General features: G+C 30.7%; 1 protein-coding gene across 5 annotated transcripts in view; it reads right to left on the bottom strand.

The window, feature by feature from the left end:
• Positions 1 to 25,108, bottom strand: part of LOC149555646 (protein PAM71-homolog, chloroplastic) — a 206,861-nt gene that overhangs the window by 34,102 nt on the left and 147,651 nt on the right. The window contains exon 10 of one of the 5 annotated variants that reach the window (XM_089829764.1): positions 19,289 to 19,733. The exons of 3 other annotated variants lie outside the window; for them this stretch is intronic. In XM_089829764.1, coding sequence (XP_089685890.1) covers positions 19,659 to 19,733 — 75 coding nt within the window. In that variant the 3' untranslated portion in view covers positions 19,289 to 19,658. Of the gene's footprint in view, positions 1 to 19,288; positions 19,734 to 25,108 lie in introns of those variants that run through there. One more of the 5 variants, XM_089829762.1, reaches the window with a different exon arrangement.

Below are 25,108 nucleotides of genomic sequence, written 5' to 3'. Positions count from 1 at the left end.
TAGCCATGAAGGACCAATCCGATGAAGAAGAAGCCATAGCACTGATGACTTGTATAAACAAAAATGACAGATGGATCATAGATAGTGGATGCTCACATCACATGACAGGAGACAAAAGTAAGTTTGTTAACTTTACTCAGTATGATGGAAATAGTGTTAGATTTGGTAATGATGCCCCTTGTCAAATCAAAGGAAAAGGTTCCATCAAGCTCACAGAACAAATCTCATGTGACAATGCATACTATGTTGAAGGATTAAACTACAATTTACTGAGTGTCTCACAGTTAGGCAATATAGGATACAAAGTGGAATTTGGAAACAAAACTGCAAAAATCTATGATACTGATGGTAAACTAATAGGAAAAGGAGATCAAATGAAGAGTAATCTATTTTACCTTGATATGGATGATGTTTCTTGTTTTATTGCAAAATTTGATAATGAATGGTTATGGCATAGAAGATTATGTCATGTCAATTTTGATAATCTGGTCAACATTAGTAAAATGAAGAAAGTCAGAGGTTTACCAAAATTGAAGAAGCCTGATAATATTATGTGCAAACAATGTCAACTAGGAAAGATGACAATGTTAAGTTTCAAAAGAAAAAACTATACATCTAAGGAGATACTTGAGTTAATTCACACTGACTTATGTGGTCCAATGGAAGTACAAAGCTATAGAGGAGATAAATACATCATGTTATTTGTTGATGATTATTCCAGGATGATGACTGTCATGTTCTTAAAACAAAAATCTGATGCTTTCCAAATGTTTAAATGGTATGTGGCTAGAGTTGAAAAAGAAACAGGAAAAAGCTTGAAATGTCTAAGATCAGATAGAGGTGGTGAATTCACATCAAATGAATTCGAGATATTCTGTAATGACAAAGGAATCAAAAGACAAACGTCATCTCCTAGAACTCCCCCACATAATGGAATTGCTGAAAGAAGAAATAGATCTGTAATTGATTGTGCCAGAACATTAATGATGGAAAAGACTGTTGCTCTAAAATACTGGAGAGAAGCTGTAAGTGTAGCTGTTCATACACTAAACCAAGTACAAATCAAGAAAGGTATAAATGCAACACCTTTTGAATTATGGTATCGTCACTCACCCAATGTAAAACATTTCAAAGTGTTTGGTTGTAAATGTTTTATTCTTAAAGATGTTAGAAATGGAAAATTTGATGCAAAAAGTGATGAAGGTATATTTCTTGGTTACTCCACAAGAAGTAAGGCATATAAGTGTTTGAATGTTAACACTAACAAAATTGTGGAAAGTACAAATGTAAATTTTGATGAGCACACAGAAGTTCAAGCTGAAGAACCAAAGAAAATGGAAGAATACAGAACCTTTGTGTACTCTTATGAAGGAATGACTACTGAGGAGGATGATGTCAATCCAATTGAAACTCAACAACAAGTATCTGTCTCAGTCGAGTCTCAACTAGTGAATGTCGAGCTGCATTCAGAAGCCGAGTTGCAGAATGAAGGAAATGAACAATCTGATTCTGAAGATGAAATACATGATGAAGAACAACCAGACAACGAAGTGCAAAGTGATCCAGAATCTGAAAGATCAAACATGGAAACAAGGATAGAGCCAAGATTATCCAAATATGTAAAAAGACATCACCCTGCTGAACAAATAATTGGTGACAAAGATGCAAGACCAATGATAAGGAACAGACTAAGACATGAATCATGTCTAATCAGCACATCTGAACCCAAGATAGTGTATTGTGCATTACAAGATGATGACTAGTATAAAGCTATGGAAGAAGAAATTGATCAAATAAAGAAAAACAAAACCTGGAGTTTGGTTCCCAGACCAACTGACAAAAATTTGATTGGCACCAAGTGGGTATTCAGGAACAAGCTAGATGAGAATAGTGAGATTACTAGAAACAAAGCTAGACTAGTATGCAAGGGTTATGCTCAAGAAGAAGGAATAGACTATGGAGAAACATTTGCTCCTGTTGCTAGGATGGAAGGAGTAAGAACCTTGCTTGCATATGTTGCCTACAAAAATTTTAAAGTCTATCAAATGGATGTAAAATCTGCTTTCTTGAATGGTATACTAGAAGAAGAAGTCTACATTGAACAACCAGAAGGATTTGTTGATAAAAACAACAAGGATATGGTGTGTAAACTACACAAAGCACTTTATGGTTTGAAACAAGCACCAAGAGCATGGTATGAGAGACTTCACAAGTATCTAGTGCAAATTGGATTTGAAAGAACTGATGATAATAGCAACATGTACATCAAAGCAGAAGAAGGTAAAGAAATTATTGTATCTGAAATTTTTGTGGATGACATAGTATTTGGTGGAAAGGAAGTACTTTGCAAAGGCTTTGCTGACAAAATGAGACATGAATTTGAGATGTCTATGTTTGGAGAAATCAAATTTTTTGTTAGCTTACAAGTACATCAACTCAAAAATGAAATATTTATTACACAATCAAAGTACATCAAAGAGATTCTTAAAACGTTTGGACTGGAGGAATCCAAACCAGTCAGCACACCAATGGCCACAGGAAATAAGCTGTCCAAAAATGATGAGTCAGCTGAAGTCAATCAAACAATGTACAGATCCATGATTGGAAAATTATAGTATGTAGTACACAGCAAACCAGACATAGCATTAGTAGTTGGAATGGTGGCTAGGTTCTCTGCTAATCCTAAAGAAAACCATCTTATAGCAGTAAAAAGAACTGATAACTTTGGTCTATACTACAAAAAGAGTGAGAAATTTGAACTCAATGCATACACTGATGCAGATTGGGGAGGAAACATTGATGACAGAAAAAGCACAAGTGGAGGTGCATTATTTTTAGGCAAAAGGCTAGTTACCTGGACTAGTAAGAAACAAACATGCACATCCCAGTCCACTGCAGAGTCAGAATATGTGGCAGCTGCAGTCAATTGCACAAACATTGTATGGCTCACACATCTATTGAATGGAATGAAAGAAGAGGTAACCAAACCTGTGATATTGTATTGTGACAATACAAGTGCTATAAACATATCCAAAAATCTAGTAATGCATGCAAAAACCAAGCACATTGCAATCAAGTATCATTATGTCAAAGAATTGGTAGAAGACAAACAAGTGAAGCTGGAGTACATTCACACAAAGGAACAAATTACAGATATTTTCACCAAGCCATTGCCCAAGGATGCTTATGAATATCTTAGAGGCAAGTTGGGGGTAATACCCCTAACTCAAGCAGTTTAAGGCAACAAGGAAGCTGCCTTGCATCAACAGAAATCAAACATTGGAACAGTAACAGGTTGATGCAAAGGATGACAGCAGGAACAGAAACTCCAAATCAGTCACAAGCATGGTGACAGAGGGAGAAAGAAAAAGAAAAAGCCAAAGCTTATATTTTGCATGATAAAAATGCTTCATCTTTGGCATTTATGTCAAAGAGGGAGAAATATGACAAAACTGATCTATGCAAAGAAAGAGGGAGATATATATGAAAGAGGGAGATATATGCGATTAGTAGTAAAGATGCAGCAGCACAGAAAAGAAGCAGATAATATATACAATCAGTTTTGGTGGTAACTAAGTTGATCCATTGATCAGTTTGGTTTGCCATCAATGCCAAAGAGGGAGATTGTTAGAAATGATTGAATTGATAATAAGAGTTGTTGGAATGATAAAGAATGTTCTCAATCATTGTTTTGTCATTGATGTCAAACTTACTACTTGCAGGAATGACAATTGCTTTAGTGATCCAAATACTATCAATTAGTTGGTTGACAAGGTGGTGGCAATCAATAAGATGTAACTAGAACACTTAGAGAAAGGTCGAAGTTATGATGTTGTAATGAAGTACTAGGATCAGCTAAGCCATTGATGAAAAATTGTATTTGATAACATACTATAAGATACAGAAAAAAGGGCACACTGAAACATATTAAAGAGGTTAGGTGTTAGCTAAGTCTTTTACAAAGCTCAACTAAGAGAAGGTGCCGAGTATATCATATAAGCTGAGTGATCTTTAGGTGCCGAGTAAAGAGTAGATGCCGAGTAACATAGTTTTCTGTAGGTGCTGAGTAACACAATTTTCTGTAGGTGCCGAGTAACACAGTTTTCTGTAGGTGCTGAGTAACATAGTTTTTTGTAAGTGCCGAGTAACACAGTTTTGTGTAGATGTCGAGTAACACTGAGATGTCGAGCATCAGTAAAACAAATAATGTCGAGTTGCTGCATTATTTCGAAGATCAAAGATTCGCCAGAACTAAGCCGACAAGGTTATTACTTAGAAGTTTGTAAATTAAATAGAAGATAAGAATGATGAGCTGGTGGCACATAACACCATGTAAAACATTTTTGAGGATACAGCTAGCGAAGTTTCTAGAAGAGAACAAGATATGGGGTAGATACATTGTATTTTACCTAATCCATATTGAAACCCTAAAAGTGAAGAGGGAGAATTGAGCGGCAAAGGCATATTAGATCTCTATATAAGGAGTCATTAGTTAATGAAAAAAAAATGAGAGAGGGGTGGTCAAGCATGAAAGTGTAAAGTGCTGAAGAAGGTGGAAAAGAGGAAAGAGAGCATAGTTACTCTGTTTCAGTAAGAAGACCCCTGATATGGATGCATTAGTACAGTGAGTTAGAAGACTCAAGGAGACGAAGCTTGAATAGATGATAAGCAATCAGAGTAGAAGAGATAAAAGCCAAGCATAAGGACTAAACTGAAAGTGTGATCTAAAATCTGTAAAGTATGTTGTAAGTTATATCAGATCAAAAGTTCATTGTTGTTACTTTCTAGCAATTGTAACAATTAGTTTAAATCCTATGGACTTACGTTGGTTTGATAGCCATGAGATAAATCCTTTAACAGGGTGACATTCCCAGTGAATGTTATAAAGCCCTTTAACCAGGCCCATTCCTAATAGTTTGGTGAAATCCTCTAACAAGGTCACATTTAACAGTGTGTTGTAAGCCTTTAACAGGACATGCCTTTAATAGGGCATCACTTTAGAAGAGTGAGAATCAAGTAGCATGTTACTGGTGGTTTTTCCCAAATTGGGTTTCCACATAAATCATTGTGTCATGTGTTGATCTTGCATGTTTTATCTTTGCATGTTGATTTACTATAACTTGCTAATATGATTGATTTAAGCTTGGATGGTTAAAAGGTTTATGAGTTCACTACATTTGGTGAAAAAAAAAAAGTTTTATTAGGGCATTTGGGACCTTGAATAACTGATTCACCCCCCCTCTCAGTTATTCTAAAAGATTCTAACACTTGTAATGACATGAACAACAATATAATAGTTGATATAGGAGATGCAGTGGATATACATGATGTCAAATTAGGTGAATGCTTAGCTGACACTTCAACTCATGCAATACCATCAACAAATAAGGGGAAGAATCATCCCATCGAAAGCTCTTAGCATCACCTTGTTTTTCATCCTTTAAACTCAAAAGGAACCTTGCACTCCATCTTCACCTTGTTTTTCATCCTTTAAACTCAAAAGGAACCTTGCAATTCTATCAAAGCCCAAATACAATTTTTCCCAGAGTAGCTAAAAAGAGATACATACGATGACACAAATAATCTAACTGCACCTAACCTAATTAGGCATTTTAACATATATTTTTCTTGAGACTATTTTTTCACCTCAATTTGGTTGGCTACTATTTCTCATTAGACTTGCATAAAATAAATGAAATTGATCTCTACATTGGAGATAAGATAGTGACTTATCTAAATAGAGAGGAGGTGCATAAAGTACTTCATGCCAATACAACTCACCTACCTTATCATTGGGGTCTCTGTGAGGGGCATATCACTTGCATTCCTAAAGCTGTTGCAATTCAAATGTTTTTTTCCAAAGATAATAGATAATTGTATCTTAAAACTGTTTTCAATCTCTTAAGGTAAATTAAAATTCTAAATAAAAGAAAATGGTTGGTCAATATTTTTTGGCTATTGGATATCCATATATTTTTTGACAATGAATTTGTCAAATTTTTGAAGTTGTAGTTCATTTTTCTCTTGAAAATGAATTTATGGAACCTAATGTAGCTTCTTATCAAATTATTTAGTGGAGATTTGTAGGCCATTGTACATCAAGGTATTTTCTAATTCTACACAAACAAAAGTCTAAAACCAAAATATACAGCCTAAAAAGCAGAACCAGACAACATAGCTTCCAGGGCTACAATCATATTGAGGACCTTTGCCTTTCTCTTCCCATCATCAATTGTCACTTTTAACACAATTTTATGGAGAAGAACTATGTTTTAGTTTAATTATAACATTAATCTAAGAAATAAAAAGCTATAAATTCTTTCACCTTCATCTTGAAATCTTTGAAATGATTACTTTTCCCCAAAACTAAACATAATGAAACCCTAAAAGGTGAGGTATCTTTCCCTACAAATGATAAGGGGTGAAGCATCCTATACCTGTTAGGAAAAAACTGAACTAGCCTGCTAAAATTGATGAAAGTGCTAAAAATGAGGAAAAGAAAATTCATAATGTCAAACACAGAGGAACTATTCATCGTCAATTTCTACCATGCACAGGGGGCTGGCAGTGAAGAGAGAGTGTAAGGGTTCTTGTGAAGAAGGTCCTCAATAGCCCTAGGAAAGCTTCTCAATGGCATGAAAATCCTCTGTCCTTTGGTTACACAAGCCCAAAGGAAATTGCAAACACTTGGGGTGATCAACTTCAACATGGGAGTAGTGATTGGATGCCACGAAACACTGATGTTGAACGAGTAGGTTGGTGAGGATGAGAACACAGTGGGAGCTCAGAAAATAGTCCACAAAACTTTTGGATCATTTCTCAACACCAAACATTTTCTGTGATTTGGATAGGAGAATTATCAATCGAGAATCTCATCCCTCCAACATTTTGAAAAAATGACACTGATAAAATTCTCATAGCACAAAACTTGCCACTGCACGATAAATATGGTTGCAATGGTGGAATAGGAAATGAAATAGATGTAATATCTTCCTGATTTGATAGTATATAAACTCCACAGTGGCAAAAAGAATAGTTTTTTTTTAAACAAAGTGCAACTACTTATCTCATGTAGCAAACTATCAATTTGTTCAGAAAACTCTTACCTTTAAATGTTGCTATAAAACTCTTCCTCAAGCCTCCCTCCCACGTGCCCACACTTTGCCATGTAAACAAATGAAGTTTCACTTTCTTTCTTTTTTTAGTTTATAACCCCAACAAAGTCAAAATTTTGACTCCCAATATGCATCAAAATTTTGACATTATTAGGATCATTTTTTAAAAAATGAATTTGACAAGCCAAATTGGCTTTCCATCCAAAATTTAGGTCGAAAATGACCCCCAAATGTACTAGTGACATAAGTTATCCAGCAAAGACATTAAACCCCTAGTTAAAAAATTAAAAAGTACAAATATATGATTGGTGGATTGTAGTATTTGACACATACTAGATCTAACATAGATAATGGAGTTGGAATTGTGGTGAGATTTCAACAAGATCCTAAAGAGACACAACTTGCAGCAATAAACAAATTTTTCAAATATTTGAAAGGAGCACCTGATTATGGTTTATTTTATGACATATCAGGTGATTTAACATTGTGTGCATACATTGATGTTGATTAGGCATGAAGTGTGAATGATAGAAAAAGAATCACTGGTGGAGCATTCTTCTTTAGAGAAAGATTGGTTTCTTGGCTAAGCAAGAAACAAATTTGCATTTCACAGAGTATAGAAGAAGCCAAATATGTAGTAGAAACAAATAATTTTAATTAGACTATTTGGGTGAAGGAGATGCTAAAGGATATTGGAATTGAGTTTACTAAGCCTATTATCGTACATTGTGACAACACAAGTACAATGAGTATGTTAAAGAATCTAGTTTTACATTTTTTTTAAAGTACACTTCATTTAAGCATAAATTTTTGAGGGAAAATATAGTAGAGAAAGAGATCAAAAATGGAATATGTTAGCACAAAGGAGATGATAGAAGACATATTTACAAACCTTTTGCTAAGGATATGTTTGAGTATTCGAGAGGCATGCTTGGGATTATGTCCCAACCTTCTTCAGAATAGTTGATGTTGAGAATGCATCAATCCAATACAATTAGAACACTACTCTTTTATCTAGGTCAGATGATATATGCTTCTCCTATGGGGGAGTCTCTGTACTTGAGGTGGGTCATTAAGGGTTCTTGATATTTGTATTTAATAGTATTTTTGGACACTTTTTTGAGAGCTTGAACAGATTGTTTTGGAAATTATTGAATTGACATAATGATGCCTTTTTCATTGATGTTAATGGGGGAGAGTAAAACATGAAAAATATTATTTTGAATCAATCCTTTGGGAGAGATTACTACATGAAAGAGAGAGATTAATCCTTATGATGGAGAGTAAACATGTATTGATAACAATGGAGGTGAGAGTATTGATGTTTATGTACGGGGGAGATTAACACCTTCTTCATGCATACTGACCATTTGATTTACTATATAGTTGTTATTAGAACATGAAAAAAATTTCACAACCTATCCAAGTCTATGATGTATGTTTACATTCATGGGAAACATGAATGGAGTAGTAAAGACATATGATATAGATATATATATTCAGTATTCATGGTACTTAGATGTTTTTCATCTAAGTTGCCATCAACTCCAAAGGGGGATATTGTTATCATGAATGTTGATGATATTACTATGGGGAAGTATGTTAGAATTGTTGGAGATATCATTGAGTTCTTATGTATTGCATTCATGATAGTGTTTTTCATTAATGTAAACATATATAATGTTCTATGAAGATTACCAAAGTTATAGAGGAAGATACATTTGGTGCAGTCAGAGTATTACAAGTTTGGTTTTGCACTCATAGACATACATTCAATAATGTGTGCAAAAATAAATATGAAGATATGTTAGAGTTATGTGATGTGTTCTAGATGTATCTTTTAGAGAAAGTTTTTAAAAGGCACATACTAGTAAAATAGTTGCATCTTTTAGTAGAGCTAGAATTTGGTTAAGTGATCTTAGAAGATGGTTAGAGACATGTTCAAGATAGAAAAATTGGGTATGCAGTTTGATTTGACTTATGAAGTCTATTCGACATGTTATTTTCTGTGAGCCAACTATTGATAAAATTATTATGGAAATGTTAATTGTAATGTAACATGTAATTGTAATATCCTAATCATATCCTATATTATTCATTGTAAATTGGAAAAGCCTCAAGGGTGAGTCATATAGTTATTAGGACTTGGTATTAAGGAAAAAAAATTTCCATGGTTGTAATTATTAGTGAGATCATTGTGTTATGCAAACATAAGATGTGAATTATGATCATAATAGAGATAGATGTTGAGGATGTACTTTGAGCTTCAAGGAAGTTGTATTGGAAAAAGAGTTTCTACTTAGTCAATTCAGAACTTGGATATGTTATCTTGAATATTGTATATTGAAGACAGTCAGAGGTCATTTGAATAGTGGGATCAATTGTCCTCCTTTCTTTACTCCTAACAAGGTTGGCACAACCTCTAACAAGGTTAGAATCTCATGACATGTATTCAAAGTCTACTAATAGGGACTCATATGTACTGATTGTATTTCATTGGCTCCTTACAGACTCCATCCTTTCATAAGGAATTTTTATATTAGTACATAATCTTGTGGGCATCATTCCCACCAAGGTTTTCCCTCTGATCAAGGGTTTCCCTAGTTAACATATCAAGGGTTATTGTGCATGGTAATCTTTCTATGGTTGTTGAATCAATTGTTTACATTTTTCAAAATTAATAAAGATATTGAGAGTTATTTCAAGTGCATAACTAATTCATACCCCTCCCCCCCCCCCCAACCCATCACTTAGTTATCTTGGTACACTTTACTTTCTAACATGTAGATCCTTCGTGCAAATTTGTATAATATTGGACATTTAAATCATAGACTAATGGCTCAAATAGAATAATATTAAAAAACCAATTGTATGGTAATAGTTCTCGAAGAGATCTTTCAAACAAGTAGGTAAGTGCACAAAGATGGGGGACCAACAAGGTGGAAAAAAAAAATTCAGTACCCTAACACACATGATATAATTATAGGCCATATGTGCTATAGAACTAATGGTTCTTAATGGGTCCTAAGGGATTTTAATTTGGGTTCTAATGTCTCCTAACAAGTTTTAATGGGTCCTAAAGGGTTGTAGTGGGTCTCAAGGGTTTCTAGTACCACTTAGGACCCACTAACACCCCCTTCTAAGTATTAGAACATATTAGGTTTCATTAGTGCATCCTATGATGATTAATATGTTTTAAGGGCTCTTAAAAGGTCCTAATATGTTTCAAGGGGTATTAATGGGTCCTAATGTGTGCTAAGGAGTTGTAATGGACCTTAAGGGGCTCGAGGACCACTTAGGATCTCTTATGACCCCTTATGATACATTAGAAACCACTTAGTCCCCTAGAATGTTTCCTATTACATATAATATGCTCTCTCTCTCTCTCTCTCTCTCTCTCTCTCTCTCTCTCTCTCTCTCTCTCTCTCTCTCTCTCTCTCTCTCTCTCTCTCTCTCATTTCATATTCTCACTGTAGGGCATACTCAAGATAGTACGTACACACTACATGTAAACCATGGCATTTGGGTGTTCTATTGAACATAGCCTTGGGGAAATACTTAAATTTGAATAGAACATATACATGTTATAGAATATACAAATTATCATGTCTATGAACTTTTAAATGTATTGAGATCCACCAAGCCTAATACTTGGATTTTCATTTTAGATCCAACACAATTGTTTGGAGGATTCAAAGAGGTCTAAGACATATTTTCAAACAAACATACAAAAAATTTGCATCTTTTTAAATTGTGTTCTTCCTTCCAAGTTTACTTATGATTCAATAATTATGAAATTAGATGATATGATATTGTAGATCTCCTTGTTAGCTATATAACAATATAATTTATTTTGAATTCTTCTTTTGTATGTGTGTCTGATTTTTGTAAAAAACTAACATGTAGTATTTTGGGCTTAGATTTTGGCTCATTTAGTGAATTTTACATTAAAGTATTTTTTTTAAAATCAAAATTCATTCTATGTTCTTTAAGAAAAGAAGTTCAGGTTTTTTTATTAACACACAAGTTTTATGTTTTTAGGATGTGTGTACTAAGAAAATTCATTAAAAATTATATATTCTTTTAAAAATTATTAGAATAATCTAGGATAAACCATGTGGTGTTATATAACTTATCAATAAAGAGATTTCAATTTTTTTTAAACGTTGACATTTTAGGAGGGGCACATCAAACTCTATGTTATGTTTTTCAAGAAAAACATGACCACTTTTTGTGCTCCCACTTTTTGAGGGCCTTAAACTCCACCATTTTTTTTAAATAGTAGTTCAGAAACTAGATTTGGAGCACTATCACTCGTGTTCTTGTTGCATCTTGAAATTTTGAGTCTAATTATTTTTCATTTTTTTGTTGAAGTTTAGAATATTTTAATTTCATAAAAAAAATGTGGCATCTTATACCCCTTTTTGGTGTCCCATCTAAAAAATACATATCACCCTCTTTCCTCCAAAGAAAAAGACATTTTATTCACAGAAATAAGTTATGATTTAAACAATGAACCTATGTCTAATTTTTTATTAGTTTTACTTTAAAACTTAATGAAATAGAAATTATTCAATGTTATGCCAAGTGTAATAATTGAAATCATTAGACATTAGTGTTACAAGCCTAAATTTGAAAGCACCAATTTTCTATCATTTTTAGCCAATTTTTTTAATACCTTAAGCAATGCATATCACTCTCTAAAAATGGTGTTTATGATTAAAAACTAGTTATCAAATAAGAAGACAAACTAAATACATGTTGATTCTAAAACTTTTCCATAAAAACATACTTGAATGTATTAATTTTGACAATAACTATATAAACCACTATTATGGGATCACTTATATAACTTTACTATGTCTGAATATTAATTTAATATATGTGATTTTTTTTGGAGTTTTCATGTTGTCAAGTATTATAAACATTTATTTGCAAGGAATTGAAATTAATGATGAGAAATTTTCTTTTATTCTAGAGATTTATATATGTACATAAGTGTTTCTCAATAATCTATGCATATTTTATTTGTATAGATCATATATTTTATTTGTTAGAGTAATAAAGTATTTTCTTATTAATTTAATTACTAAGTCACTTATTATCTTTAGTTTACTTAAGCTAAAATTTGGGTATATAATAATTAATTCTTTTATTAATTATTATAATGTAACCTAGGTTAGTTACCTGTTAGGGTTTTGATCTCCTTTTATAAGGATTGATCTCTTTGTAATTTATTCATTTAGTTTTGATATTAGCAATCTCTTTTTTGCTCATCAAGAATGTCTCATCTATGGATTTAGCAATTCTAGCCTCCACAACTTTTTGTTTCTCTACTTCTATGACAGGTGTTTGCATCTAGGTGATTCTTGGGAGTTGTGGGGTTGATCTTTCATCAACTTCAACATGGTATCAGAGCTCTAGATCTTCATGCCTCTGTTATATTCTTGTGAGATTTGAAATCAATTTTTAGATATATGGTCTTGAGAAGATTTTTGTATTGAATATGGGGGTTCACTGATTTTTGGTGCACTTTAAGCCCAAAAGGGCATCACCATTGAGCTTAGAGCGCCCAAAAACCTCTATTTCATATAAAATTTCTCAAATTTGGAAATAGTTGGAATCTTAAGCAAAATAATATTGCTTCCAAATAGGGCACATTTCCCAAGGTAGTGATCCTCTTATTTTTGACACGCAAATTTAGATTTTTAGCTCAAAAATTAAGATTTTGGCATGCAAATTGAGATTTTTTATATTAAAATTAAAAATAAAATTACACGAAAATTGAGATCTTTTAGTGTGTAAATTGATATTTTTGACGTGCAAATCGATATTTTTGGTGAGCAAATTGAGATTTTTGTTATGCAAAACAAAATTTTTGCATGTGAATCGAGATAGTTTTGGAACAAAACTAGCACGCATCCTAAGGTAATTTTTGGTACTAGTGGGCACATTTTTCGAGATATTTAGCATGGATCCCGAAGTAGTAAATTTATTTTTTTGCCCTTCCAGTGCTTTTTTTGACTTGCATATGGTTTTTGGGCCATAACTTGCTCATCCAGACTTCATTTTTTGCAAATGAGATATCATTGGAAAGTTGATTTCGAGACCATTGTGATGATGCAGTCTAGTTGGATTTTTTATTTTTTTTGGTTGTCATTTTATGTAGTCAAAGTTAGAGGTTCTATTTTGCACTTCAGGAGACATATTTTGAGACATTCTATTTTCCAGATTCTGCTCTAGGCACATCCCATTCAGTTTTTTGTGTTTTTGCATTCTGGTGGATTACTTGATTATTTTAGGTTTGAAGATCAATTTTTTTGCTTATAATAATTTTTCATAGGTTGCACTATCTCTTGTATCAACCTTATGTCTTTTTTGATCTTTGTTGACATCCTTTTGTAGTATTTTTGCTAACGCACTGAGATAAAGTGTCACTCTATTGCATTTTAGAATCTTGCAAATCTTTGTGTTTTGATGTACTTGCAATACATTATAAAGTGTCTTGGGGGGTTTCACATTAGCGATACTCACCATATTCCTTTGTCAATGTTCCTAGTTCTTCTTTCTACATGAGATATTGCATTCAGTTTCAATGTTCATGTCTTACCTCTCAACATTATAGGGTGGTTATGTTAGTTCTATTGTTTTCTTGGTTCGATGGAGTGAGCTATGTATTCAATATTTGATCCTATGTAATAGGCAAATACAGTGGTTGGATACCTATGCACTTCAGTAAGATGAATCATTTGCCATATAGACATTCTTACATTCCTATTTTTGGAGGCCACGAAGATACCTTCCATCTTTGATTGGTCAACTCTTCAAACTTAGTCTTTTCTACCTAGTCATGTTCTATACAATGGAGGTATTTCAAATCAATAGTTTGGCAGTGTTTGTAGCTTCATGCTTCAATTGTGTTCTTCAAGATCATCCTTTTGTTCCTATCTTCTAGAACACTATTTCCATTTTTTTTGGAGTAGGATTTTTCCTATGTGGTTTTCTCTATTTCTCCTCTTTTCAGAAATTTGGTTGTGCTTAGGTACCTCATGTTAGAGTAATCAAGTATTTACTTATTAACTATATCATATTGATTTAATTATTAAGTCACTTATTAACTCTATTTCACTTAAGCTAAACTTTAGGCATATAATAATTAATTATTTTATTAATTATTATTATGCAACCTAGGATATTTTCTTGTTAGAATTTTGATCTCCTTTATAAGGACGATCTGTCTTTGTAATTTATTCATTCACTTTTGATAATACAAATTTCTCTTTTTGCTTATCAAGAATGTCTCATCTGTGAATCTAGGAATTCCAGCCTCCATAGCTTTTTGCTCCTCTCTTTCGGTGATAGGTGTTTGGATGCAAGCGATTCTTGGGAGCTGTGGAGTTGATCTTTCATAAACTTCAACACCTCATCAGGCCTTGTTGTCGGGACCCAAATTTCTTTTAGCAATAGTTTCTAGGGTTTTAGCTACTCCCTAAGTTTATCTTAAGGGAAGGTGATAGAGTAATAAAGTATTTTATTATTAATTAAATCATATTAATTTAATTATTAAGTCACTTATTATCTATAGTTTACTTAAGCTAAACTTTGAGCATTTAATAATTAATTCTTTTATTAATTATTATAATGCAAGTTCCTAGGTTAGTTACCTGTTAGGGTTTTGATCTCCTTTTATAAGGATTGATATATTTGTAATTTATTCATTAAGTTTTGATATTAGCAATCTCTTTTATGCTCATTTTGATATTAGCAATCTCTTTTATGCTCATTAAGAATGTCTTGTTTATGGATCTGGCAATTCCAACCTCCATTGGATCTGGCAATTTCAACCTCCATAGCTTTTTGCTTCTCTCTTTCTATGACAGGTGTTTGCAAGCAGGTGATTCATGGGAGATGTGGGGTTGATCTTTCATCAACTTCAACATTATTTTCATTATAATTATTTATACATAGAATATATTCTATTCTTCTTAAGAGTTGTAGTATTGTTGTCATGTATTATAGACATTTTATATTCAATTATGTCTAATAGTAGAGCCTAATTTAATTTTAATGCATAGGTTAAAAGTAGTAAATATTTTTACATTAGTACTTAAAAAAAATTAGAACACTGTTTTATTTTTTATGGGTAATAAGCAGCTAGTCAACATTAATTATTATCATTTATTGTGATTTATTATTATTTGTTAAGCTTGAGCATACTTAATTGAAAACTTCCCAAACAAATGCTACAAAATAGCTAGTATTGTCCTATAATTAGATATAGTTAAGATATTTAATATAAAATAATTTAATAAAAATATAAGAATAAATTTATTAATTAATAATTTAAATTTAAATTATTATTTATATTTTTTAATAAAATTATTTAATTTAATGAAAGATAACTTTTTAATATAAAATTTGTGTATTTATAGTTATAATATACACTTTTAGCACAATAATATATTAAAAGATTAAAACTTAAAATTCACACACACACATGTTATATATATATATATATATATATATATATATAATTGAAATATTGAGGTTAGAAGTAAAAGTGTTGTTAGATTTCAAAATAGTTTTAATATATTTTTAATATGATATATATATATATATATATATATATATATATATATATCCAAGCATACACACATGTTGAATTTTAAGATAAAGCTGACATGATAATAGTACCTACAAATAATTGTACAACTACAAGCTAACACTCATATTTATAAAGTTTGCATATGCATAACATGTGTACATGTACAGTAGGAGTTGTACACTTTTGTGCACATATATTTTTCCTCATTAAACATCTTCATTCACAAATTTTAATTAGGAAATTATGGTATTGGTATCAAGATTCAAGTGTGTAATAAATAATTAATCATTTATTAATACTACTAAATAATTAAATAATTATGTGGTTCCCTTTCACCTATGAGTTTAATAAATTGCTAAAGCAATTAAAAAGTTATGAATTTTTTTTGAGAATAACAAGTTCTATAAATATGGGTAGAGCTTCCTAAAATATTGCATTGTTAATAAGATCTTAAATCTATTAGCCAATCGGTATTAAGATAAATATTTATGATAATATTATAAGTTAAAAAATTCACATATCGACTTTAGAATTTTTTTACAAATTTTGAGAAAATGAAAAATATTGCATTGTAATTGGTGGATATAATATTTTTAATGAAAAGTTAATGAAAATTGATTGCAATAATACTTTTTGATGGAGGTTCAACTTTTTTTTGCCTAACCTCTTTGGTTAAGAACCAAGGACTGAGGGGTATCCATTCTACCAAATTCGCCTGGGGCATGATCCTAGCCTCATCCCTTTTAGATGTCGAGGGCCTTACATTCAACAAGACTTGATCCTTGGTGGACTCTTTGTGAGTCTTTCAACTTCACCAGTAGATCAAGAGCCCTTTGACGATTGCAATAATATTTACAAATGCTAATAAGAGATTCACAATTTACCATTTTGTTGTAGACACTTGTCTTGAATTTTTTTTATTTTTACATATCGATTAAAAAATATAAATACTATGTGGTTAGTATTGTACAAAATTTAAATGTAGATTCATAAATAAATATTTTTATTTGACTTTTTAATTATATTTATATTTAATTTTGTATCTTTGTTTTGATGCTATGATATATCTTTCAAAGATTCTATCAAGAGCACTAGTTTTATCTTTTAGTTTAGACTCAAGTTTCAAGTAATGTATTCTGAGTTTTGTCTATGTACATGTTTGATGCTTTATCTTCGTTGATATTTGTCTTACACACACACACGCTCACGCGCGCGCCCACACACACACACCTTTAATCTTATTGTCTAGTGTCTATTTATGCTTTTTATAAATTCATTAATATTCTATTATTGACATTGTGCAAAAATTAGATGTAGACTTAAATAGATAAATAATTTTGTTCCTAGTTATAATTGTGTTTATATGGTTTTAATGTCTTAGTCATACATCGCTTCAAAGATTCTATCAAAAGCTCATCTAGTTTTGTCTTTTGGTTTGGACTTGACTTCTAGGTAATTTATTTGCTTTAATAGTCTTGTTGTATAGTAATAGAAACATTTTGCATACATTCTATCTAATAATCTAGAGCTGTCCAATTTGATTTTCACATATAGATTAAAATTTATAATTATCCTAGCTTGGTATCAAATAGATTTAAAAAAATTCCTAAGTTATAATTGTATTTATATATAGTTGATATGTGTGTTTTTTGGCATAATATATATTTCAAAAATTCTACCAAAATCTAAAATTTATTTTCTCTTACTTTGGAGTTAAGTTTCAAGTACTTGATAAGTAGAGATATTTTCTAAGTTAGATTGTGATATTGCTATTAGGATTTAACTGTGTAGTTTTTGAGTCAAACTCATTGACCCATATATCATGAGTAGTGATTCACACATGAATCCATCTCTCATGAGAATAAATGGAACACTTAGCACTCATTGGATCTAGCTGATGCTCACAGAGGTGAAGCACTGGGACTTCCTGGGAGGTCACCCATCTTAGTACTACTCTAGCTCGAGCCTGCTTAACTATGGAGTTCCCTCCATGGTTATACCAATTATGCTTGCAACCCCATTTCCAAAACCTTCACCCAAGTGTTGTGCCTTATGAACCATTCATTAGAAAGCCCCTTAAGCTCATCAATTGATAAGTAGGAGATATTTTCCACAGTAAGTCAAATTGTGCCTAGGTGATGCTTAAGGGGCTTTCTAATGAATGGTTCATAAGACACAATACTTGATGAATGTTTTGTAAATGGGGTTGCAAGCATAGTGGGCTTAACTATGGAGGGAACTTCATAGTTACGCTCGCTCAAGCTGGAGTAGTACTAGGATGGGTGACCTCCCGAGAAGTCCTAGTACATCACCTCTGTGAGCATCACCTAGATCAAATGAGTGCTAAGTGTTCCATTTATTCTCATGAGAGATGGATTCATGTGTAAATCACTACTCATGATATATGGGTCAATGAGTTTGACTCAAAAACTACACAGTTAAATCCTAATAGCAATATCACAATTACAAGTACTTTATTATTCCAAATTTTCTTTGTGAGCTTCACCTTGATCAAATGAGTGCTATGTGTTCCATTTATTCTCATGAGAGATGGATTCATGTGTGAATCATTACTCATGATATATGAGTCAATGAGTTCGACTCAAAAGCTACACAATTAAATTCTGAAACAATATCACAATTTCAAGTACTTTATTATTCCGAATTTTCGAGATAAAAAACATTTCAAGTTATTTTTAAAAAGTAGACTCAAATATACTAAATATTTTATTAATATAAACTTGTTTCGAATTGTAATTGTACAAAAGACTAATGAAAGCCAAAAAAAATTCTTAGTAAAAGTCCCCTATGTAACACCAGCAAGTGACCAACCAGAAGTGCTAGCTGGTGGCCAATTGAATACTGGACAAGTGCAAATAAGAAAGGAAACACATGGCAGCTAACAGAAGCACCAGCAGGCAAACTAGTTTATCTGAAAATAATAAGGTTTTAGGGCAACTTAAGGCTCTTGAGCCGCACACAATATTTTACCTGTGAGCGATTGAAAACGGATTTCACTAAGAGATCTCACAGTATTTCAAATAGTCGACATTTTTTATCACACGTGATATACACTAAATTTTTATGGGCAAATTAGAAGCAGCGAGTTAATTTGGCTCAAAAGTTCTATCGAAAGTTTTGGTTTTATCTTTTGATTTGGTTCTAAGTATTTATTCTGATTTACAATTTTTATTGTCTTAGTTTGTGTCTCTAACAATATCTATTATTTATGTTGAAAATAATATTTGAATTTTATTGTTTAAATCTGTTTTTAAATTATTAATGTTTGGGATCACAGTACAAGATCTATTGTAAAAATGTAATAGAGTATAAGAAAAATAATTGATGGGTCATTTAGAATGATCAGAAATTTTGATTATAAAGAAGTTTTACACAATTAAATTGAGAAATTATTTCCAACATTCTTATGGATTGTGGAAATCTGATAACTCTGTCTTATTTCTACTAAGAGTTGTAGTCTTAGTTCCTCGTATCTTATATCTGTCTCTTTGTACTATGAGTTGTAACCTATTAAAAATAAAAATCCTAAAATTAAATAAGATTGCAATTTAATCTTTAATCTTTAGATATATATCTAAATAGTTTCTAATAGTTATAGATTTAGGGAAAAGAGGGGTAAAAATTTATTAAGACAGAAAGGAATACAACAAGGAGAGCTCAACAAGGAGCTCGATCCTGAGCAACAAGATCATCAAATTCTTGCACCATCTGAAAGGAAAGTTGCCTCCTATCCTTAATATTCCAACCCGGATCATGACTAGAAGCCCATTTGGCCAAACAATCAGCAGCTCTGTTCCATTCACGAGGAATATACGTGAACCTAACGAATTGAAAAAAGGTAGAGAAGAGAATAATCTGATTAACAACAGTGGCCAGCTGCCAACTAACATTGTCAAGCTCCTACGAAGAAAGCATGTTCACCACCACCTGGGAATCAGACTCACAGATAATCTTACGCCATCCCCGCAAGCAACACTGTTATATAAAATAGCCTGAGCTTCCATGAGATTGTTAGTGAAATCACCCTTATGAACTGAGAAAAAGAATTTAACATCATTAGAACTACAACGAGCCACTCCCCCAATACCAGCAGGGCCTGGATTCCCTCAGGAAGAACCATCAGTGTTAATTTTCAGAACTCCTATTCTCTTAAATGTTGCACAATTAGAAAAATAAAAAGTGTTGTATGTTCCTATATATATAATTACAAATATGTATGTGTTTTTAATAAGTTATGGGCAATATGGTAAATAAGCATACAGCTAAGTCACAGGCTCTTTATCCATTTTTGAACAAGTAGAGGACAATATGATGTGTAAGTAGCATATCATGAATAGGGTCACATTTATCAAAGTCACTCAATAATTGAGAGTGACCCATCACACCTGTCACCCTTAAACATCATACACTAACAGAAGAATTAAGTTTGGAAAAACCAAGTCAACTTTGACTATTTAACACTTTTGGTCAAGGAATTAAGTGTAGTGTGTGATGTTTAAGCCGTTCCAATCACACATCTAAGAAGTTGAACCTTGACCAATTGATGAACATAACATCTTCACCAATTATACTCAACCATATAATTGAATTACAACCTTTCATTAGAAGTGAGTGCTGGATTGAACTGTGTACAAATTTTTCTATCGAAATTTTATATCATTCTCCATATCCTCATTCTTAAAATATAAAGTGTACTTCAGTACATTTATGTCACAAATTCTACACAGTTGAATGAAAAAAACACTTAAAATAGACCTCAGAAACTGTTAAAATCTCTCAAATTTACAATCTCATAACTAATATAATGTTTTAAAAAATCCAAACTATTCTATATATTTTATAATAAATTCACTATCACGGTTCAACATAGATAACACGTCCAACCATTAAATTTGATCCATTTGTGTCAACTCAACTCAAATTCACATATTTGACAGTCAAATCTCAATCTTACCGTACAAAAATTACAAAACAAATTCGAAAAACGTCCATTTGTGTCAATGAACTCATTCACAATTTTTACATCCAAATCTGATTACAAATGAGATCACCGTCCATTGCATTACAAAAGTGAACAATACAAAAATCCTTTCACGTACGCAAGCAACACTAGACAGGAATCTTTTGGTCCTTATAACTTTTCATTATTTATGTTTCTCCATGAACCCCATGACCTTCATTTTAGATGGGTCCGTTTGCTTTGTATTTTTTAGTAACTTACTTTCTCTGAAAAGTAGTTGTAAGGCCCAGTCAAGCTTTTTGAGTGGGGAGAGAGAAGGATTCATCTTCTCTTCTTTTCAGGATAAAGATATTATCACTGTGAAGAAAGAAAGTGAAAATAAAGCGAATGAGATTGCAAAAATAGATGTAGAGTGGGGACACTTCTCTTGACGAATATGGGCATCATTGTTGCTAACAATTCCCAACAGATTTGGCCGATTCAATTTATGATTATTACTTATTATGCTTGAGATTGAATGGCTCAATAATATGTCAATCCTTCAAATTCATGTCCTTTAAAGTCTAAACAAAGTTAAAGTTTGATAACTTCCATACTTTATGTTCTTGGGCCATACTAAATGATGTGTTTTTCAAGATAATGACTACACTTTTTTCTAATTTAAGCTTTAAAAAGGGTCAGCATTCCTTGTGACAGACCAAATCACATTTATATGGATGGTATGAATTAATGAATAAACAATGCATAATGATAGATTTGGTTTAGACATGTATGCTTGGAATAAATGTAGATTCAATTAAAAATTATAGTACTTATATTAGTAATATATATATATATATATATATATATATATATATATATATATATCTATTGATGAATATTCTGGTATCTTTATAGATCTCTCTCACAATTTATATGTAAGTCTTTTTGTTCAGATTCATGTCCATATCTTTATATCTTGTTTTTCTCATACATATATACACTATTTTCCCCTCTCTATCTCTATCTTGTTGTGTCTTTTTCTTTACTTTTCACCTCTTTTTATGTATCACATTTCCTTTGTTTCTCTTTTATCTACACTATCGTAGACATGTATATGTATATTATTTGCATCTCTATCTCAATTTAACATAATTAAATTTATTAAACAATTCACTATGTCATAGTATTTAAACTACCTCACACTACTTAATATAGCCTTCCAAGAATTGATAATTTTTTGTCTCCTCTGACTTAGAACTCTCTCCTTCAAAATTTCAATTGATTGTTTTTATGTTTCAAAAGTATTTATATAATTTAAACTATATAAGTAATTTTCTTAAAAAGCATAAGTAAAAGGAAGTGATTTTAGGAGTAGTAAGATTACATTTGTATTTATTTTGGTTTAAAAGTTTCTTTTTTCTATAAAACTAATATAATTGTTTTAAAATTAATTAAAGTTATGAAATTTTAAAGTTTTTAATTTTAATTATTATTTTATTTATGGATAAAAAGTTTTAAAATATTTATTTCTCACTTTAAGTTACAAAAAAATATTAAATTATTTGAAAATTTAGTATTATTGTGAAATATAAATTTATAATTTAAAAAGAATAGTTTAAAAGTAGATGTAATATTAGATTAAAAATAGAAAAGAATAATTGAATATTAATATTAAAATCAAAATCTAATCACTTTTATTTTAATCTTTAAGAGGACAAACCAAGATTAATTTTTATTATGTCTTGTTATTGAATTATTATCATTATTATATATTTAGCTCAAGTAGATTTGAGCTCACGGTTTTACAAGCGTAATCAAGTTATTGTTGTAATTCATATTTCTAATTAAGCTCATTATTTTAATACTTTAAATTCTTTTAATGGATATTTTTTAATATACATTAAAAATTATATTATATTTTAACAAGTGCCACAAAGTGACTTAGTTCTTTTTCTAGTTTTTAATAAAAATGTAATTGTAATTGAATAAATTTATTATACTATATAAATATTTTAATTAATTACAAAATTATATAATTATAGTATCATTATAGTAATAAAAAAATATTTTCTATAATTATATAAAAATATAATAAATTTGAACCTTAATTTTATATTTTTTTGTAAAAATAAAGTAGTAGTAATTGTATTATTGATATATATTCTGTTGTATATATATCATATAGTACTATTATATTATAATTATAGTAAATTTATATTAATCTAAAGTAGCTATCAACAAACAAATTTATTTCATTTATACTATTTATGTAACTAATTTTCCATCTTTATTTGTCAATAGTACCATGTGTTAACAAAAAGATAATAAAACCTTTATAAGGTAATACCAGTAGAGTAGGGATTAAAATAATTATTGATATAAAAACATATAAGAGTTCAATTCATCCAATTAATTAAAAAATAGAAAATGTTAATACATTAAAATATAAAGTTAAAAAATTAGCATGTAACTTTAACAAGTATAATATTTATTAAGAAACACCAAATAAAATAAATATTAATTCGTACAATAGAACTCATCCAATAAATGGTCGACGTGAGGAATATATAAATTGTTGCAATAGTACTTAGAGAAAATACTAATAAATATGTCTTATAAGAGACATAATTTTCTCTAAAAAAGGCTAAACTTTGGAAGGTTCTAGAATCATAATTACACACCTCAATCAATCATATTCTTCTAATTCTTTTCTATTGTTCTAAAGTCAATTTATTGATCTCTCAAAATATAATAACCTAACTCCATATAAAAGTCACAAAGAAATCCCTCAAGCTTAATAATATTGTAATTCTTTTAATTTTCTATAAGTTACAATTTTGTAGTTATGTTGATAGTGATTATTGAATATTTTTTACAAAATCACATAATTTTCTATATACATCTTTATCTTATTTTATAGTTTGGTTATGTAAAAAATAGTAATGACCATTATATTTTCTAACTAAATATATAGTTTCTAAAATCTTATAGATCAAATAAATTTAAAATTCAAAACTTTATACATATTTCACTATTTATAATATAAATAGTGGATTTAGGTTATAAAATATTAGATTTATTTGTACAACAAAAGAGATCTTTGAGATAAAAACTAATCACTAATCTTTAAGTTGAAAAAAATGAATCTATTTTTTTTTTTTATTCTTCTACCTTGCTAGATCTAGATATGCATCTATTGTATATGTAAAAAATCATCTATTTGATAAATACATATGATATCAATCAATTAATAAAAAATTAAAAAGTAATTATTTATATTAAATTATAACCTTAATAGATAAGTGAGTTACTGCACAACCATAGTCCTAATAAATATGAAAAAATATAAGCCACAAAACTATAACAATACAAGTACCATCATTAAAGTGGACATGGCAAAGGTGAACATGATCATGTTGGAGCTTGCATCAAATGTGCTCTATGAAAGTATCGAATGAATTATAAGGGATTTCGCATAAATAATGCACATGATATTGTTGAATGGTGCAAGATGCATTCTGCATCAAACGAGGTTGGGGCACCATCAAGATTGATTCAAGCAGTACCATGTAGAGTTTTTGGGAGATATTAGATACATGTGTGCATGTGTATACATTAAAATAATCACATATATTTTTCTTATTTAATTTAAGTTATACACATGTATATAAATTTTTGTCTCTAATTGTTATGTATATATTAAATATGTGTCTTTAGGTGTGGATGGAAAAACTATGCATGCTTGCAAGAGGATAGAAAAAACATGATCTTTATATTTTGTTATGAGTACCAATCATCGCAATTGGGCATTGTACACGAGAGACTATTCATTTTTTTGTTATTGTTCCATTGCTAAGAATTATTCTGAATGCATCAATCAAGATCGTGGATATGTAGGACTATGAACTTTGGTGCCACTTTTTGTTACTGATACAGTTAATGGAGATGAAGATGAAAACTTTGATTACATTCCTTTGACCTCTATTGATTAGAACCATATCTTTAGACTAGTTTGAATTGGTAAGTATTTTTAATTTAATAAATAATAAAGAAAATTTAGCTCACATGTATGTATTTCTTGTGTACAAGGGATTTGCAGTTATTGTTGAGCCTGCAAATGTTGAAAGAGTGAGTTACTATTTATTGTGTTGCACTGCAAAAAGGATGAAGTTAATTGAACCCGAAGAAAGTGATGGAATGTTATTCTCTACATGTGTGTGTGTGTGTGTGTGTGTGTGTGTGTGTGTGTGTGTGTGTGTGTGTGTGTGTGTGTGTGTGTGTGTGTGTGTGTGTGTGTGTGTGTGTTACATGCTTATTATTAAATAATGAATTTATTTCTTACAACATTACACATTTTTTAACATTTAAATGCATTGTGTCTAGGTTTAGTTATTTTAGAGAAACATATCTCAGCCAAACAAGATT

The sequence above is a fragment of the Cupressus sempervirens genome, chromosome 5 (assembly GCF_028749045.1).
Source record: "Cupressus sempervirens isolate cs-2001-9-10 chromosome 5, ASM2874904v1, whole genome shotgun sequence".
NCBI lineage: Eukaryota > Viridiplantae > Streptophyta > Pinopsida > Cupressales > Cupressaceae > Cupressus > Cupressus sempervirens.
This window is presented reverse-complemented; position numbering and strand designations above follow the sequence as displayed.